This window comes from Nicotiana tabacum, chromosome 6 (genome assembly GCF_000715075.1).
Source record: "Nicotiana tabacum cultivar K326 chromosome 6, ASM71507v2, whole genome shotgun sequence".
Lineage (NCBI taxonomy): Eukaryota > Viridiplantae > Streptophyta > Magnoliopsida > Solanales > Solanaceae > Nicotiana > Nicotiana tabacum.
Genome location: NC_134085.1, coordinates 202,278,767 through 202,301,674, shown reverse-complemented (window position 1 = coordinate 202,301,674; position 22,908 = coordinate 202,278,767). Strand labels below are relative to the sequence as shown.

The following is a 22,908-nucleotide window of genomic DNA, read 5'->3' as shown; positions in this document are numbered from 1 at the left end:
GCTAGTTCTTAGGTTCCACAATGTCAAAAGAATATTTCACCCAAATCCTTCAACTTGTGCATAAATTTTCCCATTGTCATGAACTCTCACCAAGCGTGTATTGGCATCATGATGAAAATTTCACAAGCATCATATCTTATCCACCAACTATAGGAGATTCCCTATGTGTTTATTGAACAAATCCTTTAGCTTTTTCTATAGTGTATTAGCCCTTTTATATTCTCATCAGTCCTCATATCATTTTTGGGGGCAGTTTATTGCCTGTCTTTTTACCTTCATCAAATTAGCAAAAAAAGTGCCTCCCCATGCATGTGTACATAGATGAGATCGAATACAAAAACAAATAGAACCAGAGGATCATAACCAGTCAAGGCCTTATAAGGGTTTTCTTGTACAAGTGTTAAGAACAAAAGAATATAGCCTTTCCAAATGAAATTTCACACGGTAAAAATCAGAACAGATGGAGAAAAACCACTTCACCAATTGCAAGTGTAATGAGTAACTAAAACAGCGAAAAAATGAAGTGTAATGTACAGAAGAACTCACCTAAGCTGTATTGATCAAATATATCATATTCATAATCAAGATCCCAGCTTCCATTGCTACAAAAGAAAATCAGGAATAACAGGTGATTGTGCTGCTAATGTTAGAGCCCCTTCTGCCCTTTGTCGGGATTTATGCTTGCCATGATGATGGCTAACCTTCTGCTTATCTCCCTCTTCATGTTCATCTCTATCTTTTGCATTACTTCTATGTTTCTTCTCTTTACCACGAGAATGGCGTTTGCTTCTTCTCAAATTTGCATTTTCTAGTTCAGAATTCTCCATGAATTTAGAATCCTCTTTTGGTCCGGAAGACTTGTCTATGTCTAACTTGTCCTTCTGTCTTCTCTTACTAGATGACTTATCAGACTTCTTAGTTCGTGATGATGATGCTGTGGCTTCATCACCGAAAAGAACATCTCTCACAGCACCAGAGATTAAGTCATCTTTGGAATCTACCTTCTTTATGGGGATAAAAGGTCCATCTCCATCATCCAGTTTCACTACTACAGGCCTAGGCTTTGCCTGGTTTGTCTTTTTCTTAGGGAAGAGAGATTGTTCTGTCAGCTTAATAAGATCATCAGCCTTGTCATCAGCATTCTCTCCAGTCTTGAGGTCATTAGCAGGTGGGTATTCATCATTTATCGATTCCTTTTTCTGTGACTGTAAATAGTATAGCCCATGGCGTTTGCGATGCTCTGCAAGAAGAGATGTTGATTCAGTTGGTTCAAATTCTTCCTTACCTTGCCGATCAGACATGGTAACATCATCCTTTTCGGAGGAAATTGATCTTCCAAGGGAGAAAGAAGTAGGTATATGCAACTCGAAGTCACCACATATGGCATCCAGATCATTCAGACTTTGATTAAGCACCATTCCTTCAGGTATTGGTACCCTTTCCTGAGAACTTGCTGAAACTGGACCGAGCTCTTCCGAAAAGGCTTCAGCAATTAATTTGATCATTTCATGAGTCTTCCTTTGTCCCTTGTCATTATCTTCTTCCCTTTTCACCAAGTAACCAGGTAATTCTTCTCTTACCAATTCAACCAAACCAAGGACATTTCTTGACCTCTCCAGTATCTCCACCTCATGGCTTCCTGCTAGTGGTCCCAGCGTGGTTTCAACAAGATTTAATATGTTAACAATAGATTCTTCAGTGATTGGCTCCCCCTTGAAGGAAGTTGAGGACAACCAGTCATGAGCAACAGCCATATCCTCAAAACTCTCTACTGAAACATCCCTAACAGGTCGATGTAACATCCTGTGATTCAAACCCCCGTCATCTGAGTCATTTTCAGCAACCAATCCAGCTCTTACAAACTGAGAATTCTCTTGTACTGCTCCATGCATTATATCTGCCACTCCTTGGGAAGCTGAAGAAATAACTTCCTCGGTAGATATAGCATAATGCAGATAAAAGGTAAGTACTTTAAATGCAGACTGGATATATACGGCTTTAATTGATGGCGGCAATAAACTGGTTCTTGGTTGCAACAGTGCTTCCATAATTTCCAATGGGTTTTTGGAAAATCGAACATACTCCCCTGACACCCAAGCAGCTGCTGATAAAATCGGGTGTATGAAAGGATTGCCAAGCAACGCAGGATCAATTAGCAAATCACGGCCAACTCGAACAAGTTCTGGTCTTGCATCTTTGACTCTCATGCCTATATCCACAAGCTGGTTCTCTATCTCCTCCCCCTTCTGACAGTGCAGAATTCTCGACATTTCCCCAAGAAGTGATACATACCAATCAAAATCCACAATTATCTCATACACATTCCTGGAACAAGTCAACAAGATGCACTCCAGAATTTCATTACAAAACTCTGGGTCTGACTTAAGAGCATAATTGATCAAAACCCTGCAAATTTCCGCCATATTATCCTCGGAAACCATGGCCATGACAAGCTGCAAGGCCTCAAGTTTAATATTTGCATCCGCATCACTTAACGATTTAATCACAAAATCCTTATTCTCCATAACTGCCCACAAATGCTTGGGCGCAACAATAGTAAGTGCTTGCAAACCGAGATACTTGAGATTCGGATCATCATCATTCAAAAACTCCCTAATCTTCTCAACAGAAAGCTTCACGGCAGAGTCATACTCGCTGAAACTACTAAGAATAGTCCTCACACATTCAAAAGACAATGACTTTGCACCCGTTCTCCTCAAATGATCGCAGATTGGCTCCACCAGCTTTTTCCCCAACCTCGGCTCCAATGGAGCCAACTTCACAAAAATCTTCAGAACTTTAATCAACAGCCAATTATTCCGCGAATCTACCAATATCTTATAAAATTCGGGCGCTAACGGGAGATAAGATTTTGGTTCTCTGCTAGCAAGTTCACAAAAAACACCAACAACAGCGGATACAATAGCCGGATCAGAATTCTCCAAATTTTCAACTAATCTCTTAAAACAAACCCTAACCGCATCTGGATACAACTCGAATAGTCTCAAAATAATAGCAATAGCTTTTTTCCTAGTAGAACCTTTGTTACTATTCAGTAAAGTGAATACCTCAGGAGTTAAATCACGAGCTAAATCAGGAGTCGAAATGAAATAAAGAGTGTGAAGAGCGAGGCTTACTTCGTGTGGATTAGGAGAGGATAGGTCCTTGCGAAGCTGATGAGTCAGCAGGAGGATGACGTCAGTAGTGGAAGGATCGAAGGAAAGAGAAGCGGCGAGATAAGCAATGCGTTTGAAATTGAAAGACTGAGAGGAAGAGAGTTCTATAGCGTGAAAAGCAGCCCACGACATGTCGACGCCATGAATTGAGTGCAAGTAAGTGAGTTTCTGAAGGGCGGTTGCTTTTGTCTGCTGATCGGTGGACTTGATTTCGCGGCGGATCTCGTCGACGGCTTTGGAGATGAAAGTTGATTCGTCGCCGACGTAGAGACGGAGACCTTTAATTAAGTCTTCTAAAGATCGCTGGAAGAGAGAATCGAGAAGAGACGGACCACCGGCCATTACATCAAACGGAAAATGATGTATTTTGCAGCTCTCTTGTTGAGGTTCTTTAGAATGACACCATGGCTGCAGAAGAGGATTTGGATGCGAAATTGGGCAGAATTTAGAAACCGGTGATTGGGTTTATGCTACTATCAAATTGGTGCATCGCTGGACGGAAATCGGCCCTAGGCGTGTGAATTGCAGTGTACTACTTCGTCACTAAAATGGAGATTTATTCCCACGTATTAAAAATAAGGTAAAACTCCCTTGATATCTTCACTAACATCAAACTTCGATATGTATATGATACTTTTTTGTAATGAAATTCACTCTTCAAAGATTTATAGCCAAGGAGCTAATGGTTAATAAAGTTTGAATGATGCAAATATTGTTGTTCGAACGATTTGTTTGTATTTTAAATTATTAATTATTGTAAAATATAATATTTTTTATATAGTTTTCAAATAAGTAAATTTTATTTAAAAAAATTTCTATATCCGGAATTATGATAAATTAAGAATTTTGAGCGAATTACGATACAAAACTTCGGGCAAAGGGAGTAATTAGAATTTCCACCTACATTTGTTTCTCTAAAAAATGCGCTATTTTCTGTAAAATTGATATGGTTTATGATCACAATTGGACCAGAAATGCACCACAGGTAGGAAATACTAATATGCATGTGGTGAATTATTTTTTCCCACGTTAAAATGTCAATCTAGTTAATGCAAATATATACATTTGAATATATCCGTGTATATACTTCTATTATAAACGTAGTTTTGCATCCCACTTTGCCTTGGAAGTTATTCAATTTCGCCCCTAGTTTCTCACGCCTTCCCCCTCTTCTAATGGCAATTAATTTATTATTGTGTTTAGAAACTTAGAACGTTCAATTATGTTATGTGTACCCTGTAGATAACTTCTAAATTAGAAAATCACCAACTTGCCTTAAATTATTTAGTAATGGAATGAAATGTATCCTAGGCAGAGCCGCAAGTCGAAAAAACACAGAGGATTAGAGGAATTATATATCGAATTCAGTTAGTATTAGGTTGACGCCTGGTTATTTTCATTGCTATGATACAGAATAATTTTTCAACCTTAAAATTGGATAAATGGGTTTTCTTTCACTAAGATAAGAAAAATAACAACAAAATTTAATACTTCATCACTTCACCATTACCAAAAAAACAGTACAGCTAAATAGGCAACTTGCATCATTGCAAAAGAATGGAAAAAAAGATATTTCATACACCAAGGCTCCGTTACTCCAGTTCATCGATTTTTATCTCCACTTGCTCACCTGTTGAAAGAGTCTTAACATTAACCATACCTTTTTGCCATTCAGCATTTCCAACCAAAATCAATCTGCGTGCATTTATCCGTGCTGCTCGCTTGAACACCCTTCACAACAAGAAATGGAAAATTTGGAAGTATGAGCTTCAAAGTGAAACAGCAAAGACATACTGAAGCTGCAAGCAGCGACATCAACAAAGAAATAGAGAATCTATAGATCGTAAAGAATAGAGTATCTGTACCACTTAAGTGGCTTGTTCTCCAAAACCAAATCAACGCTTTGCCCCTTTTCCCTGAGAATAGTGGCAACTGCTGATGCTGCACCTTGAAGTTCCTGATCCAGGGAGCAGACAATGTTCTCTACTTGGAGGTTAAGTTGTGGTAGAAGTCCCCTCTCCTTGAGCAGCTGAGTATTCCCCAACAGAGAAAGCACAAACAAATACCTGTTAGACCTACATCTTCTAACATGAAACATACAGATGAGACAAACAAGCTAAAACAGGTCTTTCCTGTAACCTGTGGTGGTTCTCAAGTTGAAACTATGCAATATAGTATAAAATATTAGTGCAGCACTTTCATTTCATTGAATCCAAAATGAAAGGAGGAAACTTGTTCAGAAAATTCTAAAGTACACAAAACACTGACTAGTGGCAGCTATCAACAAGCCACACAACCCCCACCCCCTTTACTCCTGGAAGTAAAACGGATCAAAACAAAATCTTATAAATGACAATCTCAAAGATATAGTAGGCTTAACTAGCAGGTTGAATACAGCATATCAGAAAAGAGTTACCGTGAAGCAACAGGTTATGAGAATAGCTGTATGTGGTAAACAGACAATGTTAGAGGGAAAACCTTTTCCTAAGTAGTGAATAAGACAGATGCAATTATGTTTGAACCTGAAAAAGTTAGAAGTTTGTAGTTGGAAAAAATTTTCTTCTCTATTTCCTTCTCCCAAGAAGTGAAAAATGTTATTGCTAGCCCCTCTATCCTTTTCCAGACTACTTTCTGTTCTTTCCGGCCAAAGTGAAAGTAAACTAGGTGTTCTCCTTATCTTTAAAGGAGAGCCTTGGAGCAAAGGTAAAGTTGTCTCCGTATGACCTATAGTTCACGGGTTCGAGCCGTGGAAACATCCACTAATGCTTGCATTAGGGTAGCTGTCTACATCATACCCCTTGAGGTGCGGCCCTTCCCCGGACCATACGTGAACGCGGATGCCTTATGCACCGGGCTGCCTTTTTTTTTCTCTTATATCTTTACTCTAGTGATGACCCATAGTCAAACAGTGTTATCAAAGGCGAAAAGTGTTAAAAAGCAGTCCAAGTCTATCAGGGCTTTAAGCGCAAAGCACAATTAAAGTGAGGGCTCTAGTTAAAAAATGTGCAACGAAGAAAAAAATAAAAATATATATGTAATGCAAGAAAAAAATGATAATTTCATTTATAATGATTTCCTCAACTATTAATATATCTTTTTGCAAATCATATTTATTGTTTTGTACCGCTTTATTCAAGATAGAACTTATAGCCAATGAGGCGCACGCCTTAGTATACTGAAACGCAGCCTAAGTGAGGCGAAGAGCATAACCTGAGATTTTTTTAGCTTCAGGGAAAGCGCGCCTCAAATGAGCCTTCGACAACACTGTTGTCAAAATCTATCATGAACGTATGGTGATATTTTTTAAACCTTACATAAAGGGAACTTGTTCCCTTTGCTGATACTTTCAGTAACAGACTTGTTTTTCCTCCGCTCACATACACATACTCCATCTTTATCAGCAAGACTTACACCAGGTTAAACCAATCTTACTGAAAGTCAACTATTCCGTAGACCAAAAGGTTATAGACCTCAGGAAAACAAGCAAAATGTAGAAAGCAGGCTATAATTGACGTATGACTGGCAAAGGTACGGAAAGTTGAGAAGACTGTCTGGGTTGTAGCCCTTAGTGCAATCACAGAATGTCAGATAAGGTGGTGTTGATTGTCATTTGCTGCATGTTTGTGTGCCTATTGGGATTTATTTCATGGCCAATGCCTACAAGTGTTGCTATATGCAGGTTAGATACAGTCATGGAGAAAACAGTGTCTGATGTTCAGAGATTAACCAATTTTACAAAAACCAAAAACTTGAATTGGATGGAAAACTGAGAATAGTATTGTTTGAAAGCAAAACAGGCAAAATAGTCCATCTTGACAACGTCCATAAAGCAAATGTGAACTTCCATCTAAGTTCAGAGTAGAAGCAGTTCATGCTCCACTGATTAAAACATCAATTGAAAAACAGATTAACTTTTTATCTCTAGCATCCAGCAAAAGAAAAAAGGATGAAGTTCTACTCACTTCTACTATTACAGCATCACCAAATCCAAATCCACAAGCTGGAAGATCATCGCCTCCAAAGGTAGACAATAGCCGATCATATCGTCCACCACCACAGATAGCCCGGAGCTTTCCTTCACGATCAAATCCCTGCAGAAAACTGTAATTACTCAATGAAGTGGAAGAGATAACCTATTTGCGAGCAAAATGTTTACCAGTAAGACAACTCCAACAAGTAGTTAACCAATTCCAAGTCTTCTTGAAGTACACTTTCATGCACAAAGTTCAGAATATTAACAGAAAATATCTTGAGTCTAACCTCAAAGACAATCCCAGTGTAATATGCCAAACCACGGACAATTGATGCATCAAACTGAAGCCACTCTGAATAGCCATACTTTTCAGCAAGCGAGAATAGTTCCTTCAAATCAGATAGTGCTTCTCCTGAGGCCCCAAGTTTTTCTGCACAAACAAAAATGTATAAAAACCAAGATCATAAACCTCCGAGCTATAATATTTGCAAATACATCAGTAGGGGATTACAACTATTCCGTCTCTAAAACAGGTAGAAATACAATCTTCATCTGGCAAAATCACATAACTTCAAGAATAGGACATCTTTGTAGAAGTTCTATCACTTTGTATTCTCGTAAACAGTCTACAGCCAGACAAGACAAACTCTGCTGCAAACTTTCATGGATCTACGTCCTGTGTGTTTAACAGGTTCTAGTTCTACTAAACAAGAAACTCACATGAAATAAAACTTTTTTTACATGATATAGAACTTCAGAACTGAATAAATTATGGTACATACTAAGGGGTATTTACTATTTAGGTAACCTTAGTCAACTAAATGCTGTAACGGCCGACCTTCTAACTTTGCCAAAGACTTCAGTGACAGGACTTGCAATAGCTCTTCAATAGCTACCTCTGACATATCAGCCGACTGCAGATCTTTCCTGATATCATCCATTGGAATCTTTCCAATCTATTTCAGCCAAAAAAGTAACAGAAGTTGATCAGAAGAAGCAGACTGGAAAGTACAGTAGGAGATACGTAAATCAACTGTATTATAAACAATTGGCTGTTCGTTAATTGCCGCTCACCACGGTCACCAAAAAATAAAATAAAAAGATTGAGCTCGCAACAGAAAAAATAATTCTAAGATCTTTTAGAAGATAAGTGCACTAGGCGTCTCTAAGATGTAATGCTATAAGGAGCAGCTTTCATAGAGTGGGATAGCCTAGGGGAAATGACTCCACCTCCAACCTTAAGGCTGGTATTATGTGTCACCAAGAGAGAAAAGGGGGGAAACAGGGCACTTCCGACTCCAGGTCGAGGGATTTGTGCTTGGCTTTACCATGTGAGAAAAATGCAATAAGGACTACTTTTAATGGACCTTTGGAGTTTCTTTTTCTATCTCCTTTACCGTAAGCTTTTCTTTTTAATTGATAATTATTTTTCTCGTGGGGGGGGGGGATATAAGAACCAAGAAAAGCAGTTCAGAACCAGTAGCAACCGAGAAACATAGCTGTTATATCACCGGAGGTGATCAATTTCAACTGTTAGTGTAATTTTTTGGGGGCAAAGTAGGAGCTAAACTCACAGACACTAAAGCATGGGTTGAGAGCCTAAATTCTCAACAAAGCTTCAGCTAGACCATTGAATCTATAGAAACAACATTGGCAAACTAATAATGAATCATCTAAGCACAACTAAATTATCTTAATTGAAGATCCTGCCAAGAAAACTCCTGAAAAATTCTTTCAATTATTTACAGCATTTTTTCTAAGCAAGTTCTTTAGAATGATCATAAATCCAGCAATGTTATATGGGACTGAATGTTAAGCTTTCATAATATGGAAGTTGTAAAAATGCAGATATTAAGATGGATATGTTGTAATACAAAATTACACAAGATTAGAAATGATCATCCGAAGGTGCAAGTAGTACACATAGCTGATAAGAAGATAAGAGAATGTTGTTTAAGATGGTTTTGCGATATCCTACATACACCTCCATATATGCATCGGTCCATACTGCACTGTGGTAATTAAAGGATACAGAATAGGATGAGATGGACATAAAATCACATGACCAGAAGTCTCAAAAGACATGCAATTGCTCGCAATCAATGCGAACTTAACTTATAATAAATACCGTAAAAGCAAACAATACGCATAGGAAACGCTAACCAGTTGATATTAAAGCTTAGCGGGAAGTCTTCTTATTCTAGTTCAAGACTTGCATGTCCATGTAGGAACAAGTATGAAAGAACTTAGCTAAAACCATACTCCCTCTTTCCCAAGTATTTGCTTTTTAGTCTGTACCAAACGAAATGAATTTAACTTTAAACTTTTCATTTACTCTTAATAAGATGATTTATAGCAACACAAATATCTAAAGCTTGTTTTAGACCAGAATTATCGTAAGTCTTTCTTTCTTACTTAAACTTTGTGCCCAATCAAACACCATCACATAATTTGGGACGAAAGCAGTAATACAACAAAATCAAAGTATCCACATAGTGACACCAACCAGTTGGAATTAAAGTTAAGCTTCCACATAAGAGGTACCAACTAGCTGGGATCAAAGCTTATTTGTCATCACACTTACATCATATCCGTATATGCTAAGGTTTTTTTTTTTGTTAGAGACTTGTATGTCGGATAGAGATAAATGTCACTGCCCATTGATTTATTTAGCCCACACCTGCGTTCGAACTCCTTCTTAAACAACATCGAATTAAACTGATAGAACCCTTGATTTGCCTTTTTTTTTAAATTACTATTGGAATGAAATGGGTCTGAATAAAGTGGAAGATAGAGGATTAGTATAATCGGCCTCAACTAAATTGGGATTAAGGTACAGTTAATTGGTAAAATACGGCTATATCTTTATCATATCACAATAAAACAGAAGTAGACAAGGAGAATAGAATTTCAAGCTAGATCTTGACATCAAGTTGCTAAACATATTCCCCTGCCTCAGAAGTACAAAATTATTAATTCTAATATCCTCAAAATATGCATAGTTATCTACCTATAAGAAAGTAGCCTTTTTTATAAGGAAGTAGCTTTTTATACAAGTAAGAGTAAGGCATAATATGATTAGAAAATGCCCACTTAATGCAAAAGAAACAGTCTTCCAATGGAAAATAAACAGATGCAATCACAGTCACCATATATTCTACTTTTAGGAATACTATAGATCAAACAAGAGGAACTGAGTTACATTATCAAACTGACCTTGTCTATAATGATGCAAACTCTACCAAACATGTTTTCTGGGACGGAATAGCACCTCAACACTTCTTGCAAGACCTATCATATAGCACATGATATTTTAAATTTAAATAAACAGATCAAAATCCCATCAAGTTGTTTAAGTTCAAATAGCACCATAAATGGCATCCTGAAGAAGAAGAAATTGTATCACAGACATTATTCTCAAAATTATTTCCAAATAGATTTGCTTAACTTCTGTCATACAAGCAAATTCGTTAACTCACTGAATTCTCTAATGATAGTCCAAGGACTGACCTCATCATATTGGTAATTAGGGCTCATGTGATGCTTTTCAAAAGGGAAAAGAAGGAGCCACCTGAATTCCTTAGACATTTACAAGCCTCAGCCACCCACCTACTTTGTAACTCCCATTTGTCAGGCTGATGATCAGCCAAACAAGACCAAGTTATTTGTAAACAGGAACTTATTATCTAACTTGATAATAATCCATTAAGAATTAGGCTTCTTTTCAAATTTTTAATAGATTTCTCAAAATTTACACAAGATAATAGCTACTATCTCATTTCAATTTATGGGTGTTGAAGACACAGTTAAGTAAATAAAAATGTGCTCTCTTTAACAGCTTAAACTTTTGGATGAGATGACCACACACTTCAACATTATATCAATCTGACTCACTTCAATTCTTGGTTTACCGAATGTTGGGCCCCATGTTACATTGTCCAGAGTCCAAATAACCAGTCCTTGGTGTGGGGGATATGAAGTGTCCCATATTGGTTGAGCGGTGGGTTATTTGTCTCCATAAATGATTTTGGGTAATCCTTTGGAGCTGAATTGAGTTAAGGCCAAAGATCCATTTCTTCACAATGGGCATTACAAGTAGCCATTTTTCTTAACAAGCTACCAACTCTATGTCTCTATTCTTGAGTTTTGATTTGAAATGTATATTATGGAGGTAGCAAGGATGTGACTGAAGTAATGGTTTACAAGATGGTCGATCGAGTAAACATGTCCTATTTGAACTTAAGTTTCCAAACGATTTAACCTTATAATAAAATTGTGGCAGCAGTATAATATATTGCAACAACAATAACAACAACAACCCAGTATAATCCCACTTAGTGGGGTCTGGGGAGGGTAGTGTGTACGCAGACCTTACCCCTACCCTAGGGTAGAGATACTGTTTTCAAATAGACCCCCGGCATCCTTCCCTCCAAGAACTTCCCACCTTGCTATTGGGGAGACTCGAACTCACAACCTCTCAGTATAATATATTGCATTAGTGGAAAAAATTTCAGGATGTCACCACGTAGAAAGTGGGTCACCCAAATTGAGAAGAAATGACAATAACATATGATAGATATTGACACGAAACGGTATTTAAATATTGTGTTCTTTCGCCACATATCATTTCTTGGGAACTGAAATGCAATCAATAGCAGGAACGCGAATAGAGATTGTTCTAGCAATAGGAAAAAAATGTATTTTCAAGCACACACCTTTCTACTGGAGATCTTAAACCCAACATCTGATGCTGTGAGGCCTATGCGCTTGAAGAAGGTAATAATTGAAGATATCAGCTCTGCTTCAGCCTAAATAAGAGAGGAAATAGAAATAAATTTGGTGAGTGAAAATGTGAAATTAGCATCTAAGCAATTGCATTATATATTTAAAGCTTCACCAGCAAGAAAATATCTTTCTCTAGAAAAGCTCGGAACTTACATGCAAAACATGGAAGAGGGAAAAGAATACCTCAAATAGGTGAACTGAATTTGATGTTGATTGAAAGATTCATTCCTTGAAGTTATCTAGTTATCTCTCTCCAAGTCTATTTCTGTCTTAGGTCATTATGTTGCTAGGAAAATTTATATTATTTGATGTTTTAGGGTTTTATCCTGTCAACTTTGGGTTTCTGTATGCTGTTCCACAACGATCAGACTTGGTCAACCAGTGTTCAGGCAATCTTGGCCATGTAAGTAAACCACTTCATTATCTGTTTTATCTACATTCAACTTGGTTTGAGTCGTACTTCTACTAATTTATTTTTTTGAACTGAAAAAAAAAAATTAGTACTTCTACTAATTTATTTGTTTACCAGAAAAGGTGAAGTGCGGCAAATCAAGAAAAGACACCATCACTGAGTAAAATGACCTATTCAGAAATCAAGCCCTGTCCACATCTAATAACTCAAAACTCCAATTTCATCCAACAGAAGATTTTGATTCAAGAAAAATACACTAGTCAGTCCTTTTGCCAAGAAACATCATCATGTCTAACGCAAAATTCTCCCAAGCATTTTTCACTTAGAACATCTAATCCTACCATATCTGAGATTGAGGCGTAGTTGACTAATTACTGATTGATATCAACATTAGGTAGACTAAGTGGGCGTTTGGACATAAGAATTGTAAAATTCCAAAAAAAAAAAAAGAGTGAAAATGGTATTTGAAAATTAGAGTTGTGTTTGGACATGAATATAATTTTGGGTTGTTTTTGAATTTTTGTGAGTGATCTGAGTGAAAATTTTGAAAAACAGGTTTTTGGAGTTTTTCAAATTTTCGAAAAATTCCAAAATCCATCATCAAGTGAAAATTGAAAATTTTATGGCCAAATACTAATTTCGAAAAAAAGTGAAAAAATTCTTATGTCCAAACGGGCTCTAATTCTCAAAGATCAGCAGCATTCAACTAGGTCGAAAAGGAGGATTTATAAAGCAGTTGCCTACATGTAAACAGATAGTATAAAGTTGCAGCAGTTGGCAATAATTAAATTTTTTAATGCTTTATTTTTTTATAATTGTGGTGTCTGGGGTAGCTTGTACGCACCTCACCTAATTTCGCAGAGTACATGGTACCTCCCACCAATAGAGGTAAAAGTAACTCTGTCCAGCAAGACTTGGACCGATCGAAAAATCACAAAGTGGTTTAGCCTCTGCTGGAATTCGAACCTTAAAACCTCAGGGTTCTCAACCCACTTCATTGACCACTAGGCCATACGCTTGGGTGCTTTTTAATGCTTTATTACAGTAGCAAAATCAACTAAGCAGATAGAGGTTAACCTACCATTACATCTGGTACACCAATTATATCCATATTCCATTGGTAATGTTCACGGCGTCTTCCCCTGGTCATTCTCTCGTAACGCCAGCACTGTCCAATAGCAAACCATTTTAATGGAAGAGATACAGATTTTCTGGACAGAAAAAAACACGCAGATCAAAATCTGGCATCCCCACCTGGATACAAAATTGTAGTAACATAAATGAATGGTGAACATTGAAAAGTTGCAATAATTCTTGCTTCAGAAGTCAATGAAGAATCATGACTTTCTATGCACAAGTAAAACTAATTAGGCATTTACCCTTTCTGTATCACAAGTCTTGCCAATGAAGGAGTCAGCTCAGGCCTCAATGCAACTCGACGGTTTCCACGGTCCTCAAAACAGTAAAGCTGCAAGATAGAAAGAGAAACAAATGATATCATGGTTCATCACATTTCAGTTTCTTTCTTTGCCATGCATGAGATAACATAATAAGTCCAGCCTACTTAGCTCATGATAGCAGAGTAGCCAAAAGAGAAAAAGGCCAAAGTCTGCTACGACTTTAAGCGTGAAGCAGCATCAAGGGGAGGCTTTAACAAAGTATAGCGCTAATAAAACAACAACAACAACAACAAACCCAGTAGTTTCCCACAAGTGGGGTATGGGGAAGGTAAGATGTATGCAACCTTACCCCTTTACCCCTACCCCTGAAAGGGCAGAGAGGCTATTTCCTATAGACCCTCGGCTAGAGAACGACTAAAAAAGAAAAGGTAACTGCAACAAGAAAAGGTATAGCGCTAATAAAAGAAAAATAAAAATATATGAGTTTAACTTATATATAATGACAATGTAAAAAAAAATTACATCATACTACCCAAAAGATATCTACAGGTAACCCTTCATAAAAAGTGAAATCTGTAAAGTTGGAAATGAGGAGGTTACCTGCTAAAACGGTGAAGGTGACCTGATAGTGGGAAAAACTCTTCACATTGTCCGTGTGTACACGTTAAACTCAATATATGAACACACACACACACACACACACACACACACATATATATATATATATATATATATATATAATGCAAGGAAAAATAATTACAAAAACAAAAAATACTATGATTCAGCAGAACATGTGAAGTAAATATCATGTCAATCAAGTTTCAATAACCATCTTAAATTCTTTATCTAAATGAAAAGATGTAGCTAGGTCTTCTAAAGCTAGTTTTCTTATACTACTAAGCATCTGCAGTAAAATCATGTCAATCACGTTTTATAAACCATTTAAATATTTCGATTTAGATGAAAAGATGTAATTTAATGTTTTCTGAAGCTAGGTTTCTTATACTAGATTTTAATTTCTTGTCGCAAATCATAAGAAATTCATTCATGTCATTTTTCAACATTCTTTTTATCAGTTTACCAACCATGTTTTGTGTCTAATATTGCTTTTTAAAGACAGAGTCCATGGGTGACGAGAAACATGCCTTAGCACCAACTAAGTGACGCAAAGTGCACAACTTGGCGTTAACTAAGCTTCAGGGCTTAAGCGCCTCAGACGAGCCTTTAGCAACACTACAGGTACCTATACTTTTATAGTGGCAGAGAATTCCACTATTCCACGAGGTACCTATACTAAATTTGACAAATTATTTTTTCTTCCTTTTCTTTAATGTCCGATGCAATTTCTCATTTGCCATTTTTCCATTATAGCACGTTCACCGAGAAGTTCCAGACATAGTTTAAACCACTTCCATTAACATAGAGAAAAAACTCCATACTATTATAAGATTAATGATGTTGAAATGTTAATGTGAGAAGGCACGGGAGAAAATATGATATATATTGATATTGTAGTATGTGATGCAATACAAGAGGTGCTATTTATAGCTACTCTATACAAAGGGGATACTACTCTTATTCCAATGTGGGACAATTACATAGCTATCTCTAAACACTCCCCCTCAAGCCGGAGCATATAAATCATATGTACCGAGCTTGTTACATATATAATCAATGCGAGGACTAGTGAGGGACTTGGTGAAAATATCTGCAAGTTGATCATTCGATCTCACAAGCTTCGTAGTAATATCTCCTGAGAGTATCTTTTCTCTGACGAAGTGACAATCAATCTCAATGTGTTTAGTTCTCTCATGAAACACCGGATTTGATGCAATATGAAGTGCAGCTTGATTATCGCACACAAGTTCCATCCGACTGATTTCACCAAATTTCAACTCCTTGAGCAATTGTTTGGTCCAGACTAGTTCACATGTTGCCATAGCCATTGCTCGGTATTCTGCTTCTGCACTAGACCGAGCAACTAAATTTTGTTTCTTACTTTTCCAGGACACCAAATTTCCTCCTACTAAAACACAATATCCAGACGTAGAACGTCTATCAGAAGGTGATCCTGCCCAATCAGCATCCGAGTACCCAACGATCTGCTCATGACCTCGATCCTCAAACAGTAATCCTTTACCTGGAGCCGATTTTATATACCGGATAATGCGGACAACTGCATCCCAATGACTATCACAGGGAGAATTCATAAACTGACTTACAACACTCACAGGATAAGAAATGTCGGGCCTAGTCACTGTGAGATAATTTAATTTACCAACCAGCCGCCTATAGCTTGCAGGATCGCTAAGCGGCTCCCCTGTCCAGGCAGAAGTTTAGAATTCGGATCCATCGGCGTGTCAACAGGTCTGCAACCTGTCATCCCTGTTTCCTCAAGAATGTCTAACACATATTTCCTTTGAGAAATAACAATACCTGAGCTAGATTGAGCAACCTCAATACCTAGAAAGTACTTCAATCTGCCTAGATCCTTAGTTTGAAAGTGCTGGAAGAGATGCTGCTTCAGATTAGTAATACCATCCTGATCATTGCCCGTAATAACAATATCATCAACATAGACTACCAGATAAATACATAGACTTGAAGCAGAGTGGCAATAAAACACAGAGTGATCAGCTTCACTACGAGTCATGCCAAACTCCTGGATAACCGTGCTGAACTTACCAAACCAGGCTCGAGGAGACTGCTTTAGACCATAAAGTGACCGACGCAAGCGACATACAAGGCCACGAGACTCCCCTTGAGCAATAAAACCAGGTGGTTGCTCCATATAAACCTCATCCTCAAGATCACCATGAAGAAAGGCATTCTTAATGTCCAACTGATAGAGGGGCCAATGACGAACTGCAGCCATGGATAGAAAAAGGCAAATTGATGCCACTTTAGCCACTGGAGAGAAGGTATCACTGTAATCTAGCCCAAATATTTGAATGTATCCTTTGGCAACAAGACGTGCCTTAAGTCGATCAATCTGGCCATCGGGACCAACTTTGATTGCATAAACCCAACGACAATCAACGGTAGATTTACCTGAAGGAAGAGGAACAAGCTCCCATGTACCACTTGTATGTAAAGCAGACATCTCGTCACTCATAGCCTGTCGCCATCCTGGATGAGACAATGCTTCACCTGTAGACTTAGGGATGGAAACCGAGGACAATGAAGATATAAAAGCATAATGGGGAGATGACAGACGATGATAACTCAAACCAACATAATGAGGATTAGGGTTTAGTGTGGTCCGTATACCTTTTCGAAGTGCAATCGGTGTACTAGGAGCAGGATCCGCAGTAGGAGCCGTGTCAGGTGCAGGACGAGAACCAGATGGGCCTGATGTAGGGCGCGAACGACGATGATAAGTCAAGAGTGGTGTTCCTGTGGCTGGGGAACTAGGAGGGATAACACTGGACTCCTCAAAAGTTGGTATGGGTGAAACCTCTGTGGTTGAAGGTGGAGGAGGATTACTAAACTCCTCAAAAGTCGGTATAGGTAAGACCTCAGATATGTCATGGTGGTCAGCAGAAGTGACATCAGTTGTGAAGAAAGGTTTAGACTCGAAAAATGTGACGTCAGCTGACATAAGGTACCTATGAAGATCAGGTGAATAACAACGATATCCCTTCTGAACACGAGAATAACCAAGGAAGACACACTTGAGAGCACGAGGAGCTAACTTATCTTTCCCCGGGGCTAAGTTATGAACAAAACATGTGCTCCCAAAAACCTGAGGTGGAAGAGGGTATAAGGCTGACTGGGGAAACAATATTGAATGTGGAATCTAACCCTTGATGGGAGATGAAGGCATCCTATTAATCAAATAACAAGCTGTGAGAACTGCATCGCCCCAAAAACGCAGCGGAACACGAGACTCAATTAGAAGTGTGCGAGCAGTCTCAATAAGGTGCCTATTCTTTCTTTCTGCAACCCCATTTTGCTGAGGGGTATAAGGACAAGATGTCTGATGAATAATTCCATGAGAAGACATAAACTGCTGAAACTGAGAAGATACATATTCCAAGGCATTATCACTGCGAAAAATGCGGATAGAGACACCAAATTGGTTTTTGATTTCAGCACAAAAACTCTGGAATATAGAGAATAACTCAGAACGATCTTTCATTAAGAAAAGCCAAGTACATCTTGAGTAACCATCAATAAAGCTAACAAAATAACGAAATCCCAAGGTTGAACTGACTCTACTAGGACCCCATATATCAGAATGAACCAAGGAGAAAACAGAGTCTGCATGACTCTCAACACTACGCGTAAAGGAAGCTCGGGTATGTTTCCCAAGCTGACACGACTCACAATCTAATCTAGACAAACTGGATAAACTAGGTACCATCTTTTGAAGTTTGGATAAACTCGGATGTCCTAAACGTCTGTGGATTAGATCTGGAGGATCTGTAACTAGACATGTTGTGGAAGGACTGAGCGAGTTAAGGTAGTAAAGGCCTTCTGATTCACGACCTGTACCAATTGTCCGTCCCGTACTGCGGTCCTGCATAATAAAAGAATCATCAATAAAATATATACCACAATTGAGGGCACGAGTCAAACGACTAACAGATGCAAGACTAAAAGGACAACCAGGAACATAAAGAACGGAATCTAGGGTGATAGAAGACAATGGGTTGGCTTGTCCAACTCCTTGTGCCTTAGTTTGATATTCATTGGCTAAAGTAACAGTAGGAAGAGACTGTGAATATACAATATTCGACAAAAGTGATTTATTACCAGAGATATGATCAGAAGCGTCTGAGTCCATGACCCATGGTCCAAGAGTACTAGACTGGGAAACACAAGCAAAAGAATTACCAGCAATAGGAGTGTCAGTCTGTGCAACTGAGGCTACTTGTGGAGATGTTTGCTTACTTGCTCGATACTGAAGGAGCTCATTATATTCTTCTTTAGATACAGAAAAGCTCTGGTTACCTGTAGTCTCGCTCTGAGCAACGTAGGCATTTTTGGGTGGACGGCCATTTAAGGAATAACACATTTCGCGAGTGTGTCCAAGTTTGTGACAATAAGAACACTTGGGTCTAGATCCCCCAAAACGACCGCCTCCGCGTCTATTCTCCATAGCTTGAGATGCCCGAACATCCACTGTCTGGGATGCAAGAACAGAGGAATCAAGTATCTGTGATGAAATCACTGGGTGACTTGGTGCTGCAGCAAGGCGTAGTAATCGAGAGAATAATTCATCAACTGTAGGGACAGTCGGACTCGCCAAAATCTGGTCTCGTACTGAATCAAGATCATGAGGAAGTCCAGCGAGTGTAAGAACTAGAAACATTTTCTGTCGCTGCTCTTGTTGTTTTGACACACTAGCAGAAACTGGCATCAATGTCTCAAATTCCTCCATGGCTGCCTGTACCTGACCCAAGTAAGTAGACATATCTAATTCTTGCTTCTTTAAGTTTGTCATCCGTGATATCACATCATAGAAGCGAGATATATCATTAGTGTATAACGTACGAGCCTTTGCCCAAACCAAATAACATGTCTGGAATGGCCGAAACAAAGGCATCAACTTAGAATCAATAGAACGTCACAAGATGCTACATAATTGAGCATCAATTTTTGCCAAAAGCGCTATCGCCTTTTCATCTCCTTCGCTAGACTGTTTAATCAGATGATCTTGCACACCTTGACCTTTACACCACAACTCGACAGATGAAGCCCAAGCTAAGTAGTTTGAACCTCCCATTAAAGGTTCCGAGGTAATCATAACATTAGAGTTTCCAGAACTCATGCTTTTAGACCCAAAAACATCAATTCCCAAAGACATCTTGTAAATTATTACCAAATAAGAGAAATAATCAACTGTAATCCACTGAAAATAGAGTAAGGAACACTGAACCAGAATAGGAAACTACTGTAGCAGTTGGAAAGTTAATGTTGCAGCCGGAAAATATTCAAAGTGGACGGAATGAAATAAAAACAGTAGGGGTAGGATCGGAATTACCAGAAGACCCAACTGTTCTGAAGGAACTTTTTCAAAAAATGGCCGGAAGTCCACTTTTTTTTTGAAATCACTATTCACGCCGGAAAAATAAAAAAGTGGTCGGAATTTGGTGTAACCTGGATGGGTAGGCTCGGAATTGCAAGGGAAACAATCTGTCCTGAAGAGTCGTCGCCAAAAAATGGCCGGAAGGTGGCCCACGCAACGTTGGAACTTCGCCGGAAAATTTTCTTTGGACAGCTACAGTACCGCCGGAGATTTTCACTGGGATTTGGTCGCCGGACAGTGACTACTCTTGTGGTAGTGTTGGATTTTGTGCACAACACTAACCGAGACAAAGCAAACGCAAAACAACTTTGAAAGTCGCCGGAAAAAAAGGGTTCCGGTGACTGATTTTACTTCCCGGAATCGCTGGAATTTATGCACAGCGATAAATCTCTCACGATAGCTCTGATACCATGTGAGAAGGCACGGGAGAAAATATGATATATATTGATATTGTAGTATGTGATGCAATACAAGAGGTGTTATTTATAGCTACTCTATACAAAGGGGATACTACTCCTATTCCAATGTGGGACAATTACATAGCTATCTCTAAACAGTTAACATAGAACATCATACAAGTACAGACTGCATCCAAAAGCATTCTTTTTTAACTTATCAAATAACAAAATCTGACGCAATATGTACCTATGCTTGATATTCACACTTCAGCATCATTAATAACAGTTATAGTATGGAGTTGTTTTCTTCTCATGTAGTGAATGTGATTTGCGAATAAAAGTAAAAACTGCACCCAAAATTTACTCATAGGAAAGGAAAATACAAATAGAGAATGATGTCTATAAGCAATTCCACAACAAATTATGAGATTTTCTGTCTCCATAATATCTACTAGGAATGAACACGGCAAATATTTGGCATACCCTCTTACAATAGGCAATCAATGTTGGCATTTTAAGAGTGAGAATGGGGCTACCATTTCGATAATATTCCCTCTATTCCAGATTATGGGGTCCACTCTGACTAAGAAGAAATAGGGAAAAAGAGTACAACCCATCCTGCAATATAATCCAAACTTTCACAATCGAAGAGTGATTATTGGGGTTAGCACAGAAAATACTTCTTCAATACACCTAGATGATCATCCTTGACCAGAGACTGATCATTCAAATGATTTGTCGTTGATAAGTTAAGTCATGATCACAGAAGTAGTTGAAATGTGTAAAGTAGTAATATCTGCAATACTTCAAATATTTGTAGACGGGAAACTTATCCATCTATAAATGGGATTGTTAGAGTGGATAAAAGGGAAAGAGAATCAAGTAAACTCAACTAGGAGGTGTAATCGGGTGTTAAGATTTCAATTACTCTCTCACTCACTCACTCTTTTAGGTATTCACACCCATACCCTCGAGGAATGGTTGATAAAAGAAAACTGGAACGTACATCTTCTACACTGATGCCCATTACTTCCAGCACTTCAGAGAAGAAATACCAGCCGGGACCCAAATCACATAATGTATTTATTTTTATTTTTGAGAAGGTAACAATTTTGTATATCAATCACATAATGTATTTTCTCCTAAGCTTCTTTATCAAACATGACTTAATCAATATCAAAGATCCAGACATAAAATCTACTTAGCAAGTGATTTGGGGTAACTCGAGAGGAAGTTTGTAGAAGATTGTTGTAGCTTAGTATTTAAAAAATTGAGTTTAAATTGATAGTTTTCTCCTTATTTGGATAGAATGAAGTAACGAAGGTAAAAGAGGATGCAAGTCTCAGGTTCCCAACTACAAAGGTTGCTTACAAGATTACCAAATTAGAACTAAAATCAATTTGTAGATATTATCATGCCAAACCATAATGCGATAAACCAACTGACATTTTTCCTGATAAACAAAAGAAAAATAAAGTAGAGCAAAATAAATATGTAACCTAAGAGTGAGCTTAAAAAACCTCTAATATACAGTTAAACGTTAGCTATTATGATCCAGCATAGTCAAATGTCCCTCATCATAATTGAGCTCTCAATCCGAGGTCTCCAAGTATTTAAGCATACATGTACCAAACATATGCATGTAGCGTGTCAAAATTCACAAGAAAACAAAAGAATCAGCCATAAACCTGGTCTCTAATCTCCTCCCCGGCCTTCCTAATATAAAGAGCCTCTGACTCTAGCACAGGAAAATCAACCTCTTCAAACCCGAATTGCTTCGATACCTGAAATATATAAAAACAACTTAGCAAATATACAAGGTCAGCAGCAGCAACAACAACAAAAACAGACAATATAATCAATTTATATATATACACCTCTCTGAAGTTATGGAAGAGCCAATTGCGGAGGCGCATGTCTTCAGGGGGGAAATCTCGGGTACCTTTAGGAGGATTGACGTCGATTTTCTCAGCATTATCGTGTTCAACTGGAGGCGAACTAACTGATCCGGACCGTCCGGTGCGAACATTCTGGTTCGCCGATGATTCTATGGACAATGAGGAGGAAGAAGTAGAGTAAGCTCTAAAACTAGTGCGTGAAGGTGAAAAGAGAGAGAAGTTAAGGTGGTGGCGGAGTGAAAGAACCGCCGTCGACAACCGTGGGTGGTGGTGGTGGTGGTGGAGGATAAGGAGGGAAGGGTTTAAAATTGCCGGCATGGTTCACTTATTCGCCGGGACAGGGGAAAATGTTTATCTGTGTTAATTTTTGGTAGCGAAAAAAAAATAAAAAATCACGTGCTTTACAGATGACCCAAATTCGCATTTTTACTTATTTAAATTCTTTTGTCAATATAACTTATCAATTAAAGTCAAACATGCATACAACTGTTATAAAATAAAGACCGTAAAGTAAAGATAAGTATGGAGAGAAATTGATATATTATTCGAATTCAAACTGATGTACATAATGAACTGAAATCTCTTTCTATTTATAGAAGAAAGTAAGTTGTTGTGTAAGTTGCTACTGCAAGCTGCTGTGTAAGCTGCTACTGTACCAGGTATAGATAATCTTCTACTGAGAGTAATATTTATTCATAACGGAGTACTGAAAGGATAAGCTCATTGTACCAGGTATAGATAATCTTCTACTGGGGGTAATGTTTATCCATAACGGAGTACTGAAAGAATAAGCTCATTGTACCCGGTATGGATAATCTTCTACCGCTGTAAT

At 38.1% G+C, this 22,908-nt stretch overlaps 2 protein-coding genes across 3 annotated transcripts; both read right to left on the bottom strand.

Moving 5' to 3' along the window:
• Positions 1-357: 357 nt before the first annotated feature.
• On the bottom strand, positions 358-3,808 carry LOC107804890 (AP-3 complex subunit delta-like). Its single transcript, XM_016628834.2, has one exon. The coding sequence runs from the start codon at positions 3,516-3,518 to the stop codon at positions 603-605; it is 2,916 nt and encodes a 971-aa protein (XP_016484320.1). The 5' UTR covers positions 3,519-3,808; the 3' UTR covers positions 358-602.
• Positions 3,809-4,550: 742 nt separating this feature from the next.
• LOC107804891 (histidine--tRNA ligase, chloroplastic/mitochondrial-like) lies at positions 4,551-22,476 on the bottom strand. 2 transcript variants are annotated; one of them, XM_075256474.1, is made up of 11 exons: positions 22,056-22,476; positions 21,867-21,962; positions 13,726-13,814; positions 13,428-13,557; positions 11,865-11,957; positions 10,366-10,440; positions 7,988-8,105; positions 7,437-7,579; positions 7,139-7,267; positions 5,042-5,205; positions 4,551-4,907 (listed from the first exon to the last, which is right to left on the bottom strand). In XM_075256474.1, exons 1-11 carry the CDS (start codon positions 22,392-22,394, stop codon positions 4,769-4,771), a joined length of 1,515 nt encoding a protein of 504 aa, XP_075112575.1. In that variant the 5' UTR covers positions 22,395-22,476; the 3' UTR covers positions 4,551-4,768. The 2 variants fall into 2 exon arrangements, with proteins under 2 accessions (XP_075112575.1, XP_075112576.1); XM_075256475.1 differs by having other exon boundaries at positions 21,867-21,981; positions 22,056-22,401.
• Positions 22,477-22,908: the final 432 nt, after the last annotated feature.